We start from the raw sequence: 8,046 nt of genomic DNA on the forward strand, positions 1-8,046 counted from the left end.
CGAAGGCTTTTCTGATGCAGATTGGAACACTTTATCTGGTGATACCTGTTCTACTACGGGTTATATTTTTACTTTGGGAGGTGGTGCTATTTGTTGAAAATCGAAAAAGCAAACAATAATTGTTAACTCTACCATGGAGGCTGAGCTAATTGCTTTAGCTTCAGCCAGTGAGGAAGCGAATTGGTTGAGAGATTTATTATTTCAAATTTCTTATTTTAAAAAACTAATTCCTCTTATTTTTATTCATTGTGATAGCACCGCTGCAATTAGTAGAGTACAAAATCGTTATTACAACGGTAAATCCAGACCCATAAAGAGAAAAATATAGTATTGTGAGTTATTTGGCAAGTGGTACTATTAATGTTGATTATGTGATAATCTTGCAGATCCACTAACCAAGGCCTTGGCAAGAGAAATGGTCTGGAGCACATCGAGGGGATGAGATTATAGCCCATAAATTCATAAGTCATATATGAGGAAACCCAACCTGGGAACTAGAGATCCTATAACCAGGTTCAATGGGAAGAACGAATCATATAATGGTTTGGTTTGAAATGCACTATTTTTTTATTGTTCCATCCCTATGGTGTGAGTGCATTTATCCTGTAATGATTTTCGAGGTTGAGTTTTATTAACTCTTAATGAAAATCTGTAGCTCGTATGAGTGTGGTGTTAGAGTTACAGGAGCACCCTTGACAGATTTCACCTATGTGAGTGTGGAAGTAGGCCGCTTCCTATGAGAATTGGGCTTGTTCTCAAAAACACTCATGAAAACCGGGATAGCACAAGGTCGTAATGTGCTGGCTAGTAAAGCTCATGTCAACACCTTGATTATTATGTGTAAGCAGTGATATTTAATTTCCTTAAAGCAGTCATAGTTCAAGTCTGAGACCACTACTGACTCTGGAGTAAAGATCGTTGTTTTGCTAAGTGGAGGTTCAATGCAGAGCACACCTTCATTATGCATAATAGTCTCCCTTCAACTGGTAAACTCTCTTATTTTAATATTAAAATGAGTGGGGGAATGTTGGTGTTAGTGCATTTTAATATTAAAATTTTAATATTAAAGTGCATTATTTCTTGTGAGATAGTGATTATAAATTGGCAAGAAAGTGGTCATTATTTTGGTGTAACTCATGAAACTACTAATGCCATGATCTACCACTAATTACCCACTAAAGATTATATTTTGTAACCACCAATCCATGTTCTACTATTTTATTATCCCACTATCTTATTATTTATTTCATGGAAGAAATTATACACTTATAAATAGTGGTGTTCTTCCTTGTGTTTGCTGTGGGAAAATATGGTAGTGTGTATGAAAAAAGTGAACTTGGTGTAGTGAAAAAGAGAGTTATGAGAAGGAGAAAATCTAAGTCTCCAACTTATTCTCTACAAAAGAGAATATTATTTTTTGTTGAAGGAAGGTGTTCATTTTGGTGGAGCTTTGGACTCAACAACTTGTCCAGAGTTTGTTCGAGTCATACGACGTTGTCGGGCTGTTGTATCCTAGAGGGGACAAGTCAAGAGTATTACTGTTGGACCGGTGAAGATGCTACCGCAGTGGGCTTGAATCTCCTTAAAGAGAGTAAGATATCTGCGCCTCAGCCTGAAGAATTATTATTTATTTTTCTTCATCTTATTTTCAACTGTAATTACTTGTAATTTCACCAACAAAAAATATATAGAAATGCAAAAATTATATTATTAACCTACATAAATTTTCAATCTTTGTAAGTTCAGAAGATACCCAATAACTCTGCATTCTACTATTTCGACAATGTAACATTTAATTTTAATTTAAATAAAAATTGTATTTATCTTGACGTCAATTGCACATAATTCATTCTTATTCTCAATTTTATTCATTTTTTTAGTAGACACAAAAAACACTTGCAATGCACTTAAAGCTAGTTAATACTTAATAGTGTGGCTGTTTGCACTTGTGGCACTGATTGGTGCCAGTTTGTGGTGCATGTAATAGTGGGTATCCATGTTGGCTTTTGCCAATATCTTGATTTTCTTTTTTGTTTGTTTGTTTATATTTTATATCTAACTTTAAAGATATCTCCTGTTTGGTTATGGAATAAAGTAAAAGTTGGAGGAAAAATTAATTTATCACGCGAGGAGTTTAATCTAATTGGAATAATCCCAACGATATCACCCTTACAATAATAATATCTACAAGTTTAATTTATATACACCATAATATACAATTTTTATACTATTAGGTCATTCAAAAGATTTTTACAAATAACTTTTGATAAAAAGTGAGATTATAAGCCAAGCTGCCAGCTGCAATAAAGTGACCTGATAATGTAATTTTTCTATATCGTTGGGGAATATATTTAAAATCATTATGTACTATTTTAGTACACATGTATTCTTTATTTTTTAATCGCACGCACTTCGTTAGTTACCAATTTTAGTCAGCAGTCAAATATTCTTATAATATCTTTATTCCATGAATTTTTATTACTTTCCCTGTCATCGTTTTTAATGTGCGGCTTCAAATTCCAAGTATACTTTTTACTGAGTACAAGAACTTGGCTAAAATAAGAACTGACATTTTGTTAATTAAAAGAACGCCATTATTGGCCAGCTATATTTAGTTATTCGTTTGACATTAATTACGAACATAAATTAATACTTCTCTTTCGTCTAAGATGAACTAATTTTAATACTCCTTCTAGATCATTGTATCATCCAACGCATTAAATTCATAAGCAAAGTCGGTTTCCCAGTTGTTTAAGAATCATATGATTGATTAGTTAAGTTCGTGTAATTTTTATGGACGTAACTATATGGTATTTACAAATGGTAAAACTTATTTGAACCAGATGTTCACACTAAATCATACTAATTTACTATGATTAGGTCATAATTTAAGGGGAGAGTGTGTATTTTTTAATTAAGTGAATTTGGAATATTGTGGACGTGTTATGAAAGCGTCATTTCAGCTTCTTTGAATCACATCAATAGATCAAATAATGTTGGAAAAGGCTTTAGAAAAAGTAAATAGATATATAGATATAGATGTTTTTTCTAACTTTACCAATTACCAAACCTTACATTTTCTTGCATCACATTTCCTAGAATAAGAAAACCGTCTTTGTTTTACTGTTTCAAAACCCTCGCCAAGTTGCCCACTGAGTAAGATCATTGATTTCACGTATAATTTTACATACAATTACCCTGGAAATTAAAGTTTCTTTTTCCTTTTTGGGTTGTGACTTGTGATGGCAGAAGTAAGAAGCTGATGCTGGCTTTACTTATTCTTCAACTGCTTCGTTAGTTTGGAGGTAATTAATTTGCTATGAAATTCTTTATCAACTACTTGCATCACTCTTATAAAGTTTGTTCTCTTATTTTCTTCTTTGAGAGCAGAAGCATATAGACAGAGACGGATTTAGGATATAAATTTTATGGGTCAATGTTCAAATTTATGGGTTCTGACCTACTATTTGTTGTAATTTTTGTGAATTTTTATATATAAATATACTCTCTTCATGCAAAGTACTGAGTTCAGTTCAACCCGATAACCGTACGTGTGTTCGGTAAATGTGATCTTAGTATATATGTATAATATTTTTTTGTATGTATACATAGTTCGAGTCAAGGCACTTTTAAAGGGGATAGATAAGGTCAGAAGGATATGGGAGTAATATTTGATCAGATGTTGATATTTTTCTTTAAGAGCATCATTTATGGATAGTTAACTACTCTAAATATGAAAGACGAAAAGAATGTTTCTGTTGTTAATGTTCTAAGTAGCTTATTCTGACCTTCAAAAAACGGTCCTTTTGGCTGTTTACTGCTAATTAATCCTCGTCGAATTAAAGAATTACTATTGTTCCCTTTTTTATCTTCAGTCTTTTTTTTCCAGCCGATGGTCTATCGGAAAAAGCTTGTCTCCCCTTCCAGGATAGGGGTAAGGCTGCGTACATCTTACCCTTCTCAGACCCCACTTGCGGGAATCACTGGGATTTTTATTGTTATTGTTGTTGAATTAAAGAATTACTATATATATTTCTCATCAGTTCCAAAATTTTGTTCTGGTAAAACCTAACTGATGTAATAGTTCCCAAGCTCATTAAGATATCACCATAACGAGATATCGGACACTTGTCTTCATTTTGCGTCACTTATAATATAAAAAGATTAATTGAAGACAGTTGATTGCAGCAATCTTGATTGGGCCTACAGATATGAGTAATTGAAGACAGGAAACAGGTCAGGTTTGACACTGATTCAACTCTTTTAAATGCTATCTTCCCTCTCAATCTTCATAACCAACCTCTTGAATTAATCCTTTGTTTCATTAACAGGTCAACAGCTGAGATACTCTCATGGCATTCTCATTTTCTCTTGCAGCCTTTGTTCACCCTCAACTCCGGCATGTTGTTGCAAAGATGTCTCTGTTCGACACAATTTTGTTCTATGTTAGTGTTCTCTGTTCCCCTCTTTTATACGAGCACCAGCTGTGATATTATGCTTTACAAACTAGAATATTGTTTTTACTAATGCTCCTGTTTTTGATATGTCAGGTGGTACATCTTTTGGACAAGTTTGATCTATGGCACAGATTACCAGTTTTACTCGGATTGGCTTACCTAGGACTAAGAAGACACTTGCACCAGCGATACAACCTCTTACATGTTGGAGAAGTTAATGGCAAGAAATATGACACAGAAGAGTTCTCGTATCGGACTGCTGATGGTACATGCAATCATCCTACGGATCATTTAGTGGGCAGTCATGGAACCTTCTTTGGTCGCAACATGCCACCAGCAACTTCAAGTTATGGGGTAAGCTAACAATACAATCAATCATACTGTTCATTTTTTGATAGCTAATTAGCATGATCCAATAAATGTGCCTTAGTCATATCGCTATCTGTAATCTATAGCTTGAGATCTCTCATTCATTTATGAGTTACGACAATATCATTTGATTATGCAGCTGCTGGAACCTCATCCAGTAACAGTGGCCACGAAGCTCTTGGAAAGGAGAAAGTGCACAGATTGTGGGAGCCAATTCAACATGATAGCGTGCGCGTGGGTACAATTTATGATCCATGATTGGAATGACCATATGGAGGACACTGAACAGGTACCTATAGCTACTTCTTGCATCAATAAAGGCATGAAAGAATTCATCACTTGTTGCAATAACAGGCAAAAGTTGGTGGGAGACCATTTTCTGCTGTCTAACTTGTCAGATTCGGTATTTACTTTGCTTTATGAGGCTATTATGCTAAAGTTCTTGAAGGTTTTAGGGAAGATATCATTGTTTTCATTTCCCATTTTAAGGACCAGAAGAGATTAAAAGGTCAAAAGTTGGTTATATGCACTTAAAGAATTAGAGTATTACTCGTCATGGTAAAGGTGTGTTTTATGTTTCTCTAACACAAATTTTTTGACAGGTGGAACTTAGAGCTCCTGAAGATGTTGCAGCAGGGTGTCCACTGAAGTCATTTAAGTTCTTTAAGACGAGAAAACTTCCTACAGGTTCACCTGATCTGAAGTTTGGGCATTTGAATTCAAGGACCCCATGGTGGTGAGTAGACTCAAAAAATTTAAACCTTACAAGGTTCTCTCATATTTTGAAATTTTGTGATTTTATTTCTACTTCTATTCACTCCAAAGCATGCAGTAAAAATAAATACCCTACTGCTGATGGAGAAAGCTAATGATACAAGACATTGGTGGAAAAGAATTACATGTTTAACCGACAAGATTATTGGACAAAGAAAGAAGAAAGTTAAGTCCATCATCAAGTCCATACCCTTGCACCCCGAAATCAAAACTGTCATAAATTTACAAAAGCATGAATACTCCCACAATCGGATGGTTCTAATAGCAGGTTATTCTCTGTTAATGGAGAGAAACTTCAAGAGAGAGTATTGCATGTTAAGTTTAGTCAAGCTAAATAGATTCTTAAAATCAATAGTAAAATCAATGAAATACTGTATCAAAGGCTTCTTAGTAGCATGCTAAAGGAGTCAAGGTAATAACCACGATGGAGATGGAGGGGGAAAGGAGGCGGAAATATGATTCCGTGTTTACATATACGCTGGTCAACTCTTGTCCACACTGTCCAATTGGAACTCAATTTGATTTAATTCATTTTAATGCAGATTGGAAGTTAGTCTAATTGCTGGAGTTTTATTTCATCTGATGAATTATATATGTTCCTGCTGTTTTGTTAGGGATGGGAGTGTAATATATGGGAATAATAAGGAGGGCATGATTAGGGTGAGAACATTTAAAGATGGAAAGCTCAGGGTCTCAGGAGATGGACTTCTTGAACATGACGATAATGGCATTCCAATATCTGGAGATGTTCGTAACAATTGGGCAGGCTTCTCTCTGTTGCAGGCCTTGTTTGTTAAGGAACATAATGCCATATGTGATATGCTTAAAGTATGTTTTTCTTTTCAGCTTCTTCAGGATAACTTTGCACCTTAAAATAACTGAGTTTGCTTATAAACCTGATTTTTGTTTCAGGATTCTTACCCTGAATTTGACGATGAAAAGCTGTACCGACATGCAAGATTGATAACTTCAGCAGTCATTGCTAAAATCCATACCCTTGATTGGACAATTGAACTTGTTAAGACTGATACTCTAGTGGCGGGAATGAGGATCAACTGGTAAGCCCACTGCTAGGTACTTGATAAATTCTATGTTGGCGAGATCCTCCAAAAATGTCATCGTATCCGTGTGGGATCCCTAAAAAAGTAATTTATTTTTGGAAGATCTGACACGGGCGCAGCGACATTTTTTGCAAACATAGTAGTATAAAATAGTACTACTATGTTGCTGCCATGTGAAGGGGAACCTTGGCGTAACTGGTAAAGTTGTTGCCATGTGACCATGAGGTCACTGGTTCGAGCCGTGGAAACAGCCTAATACGGAGTAAGACTGCTTACAATAGACTCTTGTGGTCCGGCCCTTTCCCGGACCCCGCACATAGCAGGAGCTTAGTGCACCGGATTGCCCTTTATAGTAGTATAAAATAGTAATCCTACATGGAGTAGTTGGATAAAGTACCAAAATAGCTAGTGCCTGAAACTGTCTGCTATAAATGTGGTTGGATTAACAATGCAGCTCCCAGTTTCAATTTGTTGTCATGCATCATGCTTTGCATTGCAAATGACTATAACATTAACTATTAATGTTAACTAACAGAGTCTACTTTGATTCAGGTATGGCTTTTTGGGGAAGAAAATCAAGGATTTGCTAGGACCTAAGTTTGGACCAATTCTGAGTGGATTAGTTGGTCTTAAAAGGCCCAGAGATCACGGGACTCCCTACTCATTGACTGAAGAATTTGTTAGCGTCTACAGAATGCACTCACTTTTACCTGACAAAATTATTCTGAGGGACTTGAAGTCGACTACTTCAGAAGACAAATCCTTGCCTATTCAAGAAGAGTATGTTATCCAGTTACACACATTTTGCATTATAAACTCTCGAAATTGATTATAGGACACGAATAAGAATCTGATCCACACATTTGATTTATAACACAAAAAGGCCAGATTTATTGAAATCAGAAATGAAAAAGTTAGGAAATGTTTGTGCTTTCTAACTATCTAGTTTGATCAGGATTCCTATGACGGAAATGATTGGGAAAGAAGGAGAAAAAAGCTTGTCCAAAATTGGTATAGAGCAGATGCTGGTATCAATGGGTCATCAGTCATGTGGAGCTGCTACATTGTGGAATTATCCGACGTGGATGAGGAATCTTGTTCCTCATGATGTTGATGGAGAAGAAAGACCAGATTTAGTTGACATGGCCGCATTGGAAAGTATGTTTATTCATTCTTCCCTATTGACATAAAACATTGTCCTCGTATTTCATAGAAACTACAGACTGACTTGCTATTATAATAGTTTATAGAGATAGAGAGAGGGGAGTTCCACGGTACAACGAGTTCAGAAGGAATTTGCTGATGATACCAATTAGCAAGTGGAAGGATTTAACTGATGATGAAGAAGTAATTGAGGCTTTGCGAGAAGTATATGGTGATGATGT

General features: G+C 35.4%; 1 protein-coding gene across 1 annotated transcript; it reads left to right on the forward strand.

The window, feature by feature from the left end:
- Nucleotides 1-3,044: 3,044 nt before the first annotated feature.
- LOC109222069 (alpha-dioxygenase 2-like) lies at nt 3,045-8,041 on the forward strand (the record flags this gene model as incomplete). The annotated part of the gene is made up of 11 exons (XM_019386478.1): nt 3,045-3,305; nt 4,189-4,236; nt 4,332-4,445; nt 4,551-4,811; nt 4,966-5,115; nt 5,429-5,562; nt 6,215-6,428; nt 6,513-6,658; nt 7,214-7,441; nt 7,617-7,819; nt 7,905-8,041. Coding segments are annotated over exons 3-11 (1,566 nt in total), but the record flags the coding sequence as incomplete, so codon positions are not given.
- Between the last annotated feature and the right edge of the window lie 5 nt (nt 8,042-8,046).

This window comes from Nicotiana attenuata, unplaced genomic scaffold, assembly GCF_001879085.1.
Source record: "Nicotiana attenuata strain UT unplaced genomic scaffold, NIATTr2, whole genome shotgun sequence".
NCBI classification, from domain to species: Eukaryota; Viridiplantae; Streptophyta; class Magnoliopsida; order Solanales; family Solanaceae; genus Nicotiana; species Nicotiana attenuata.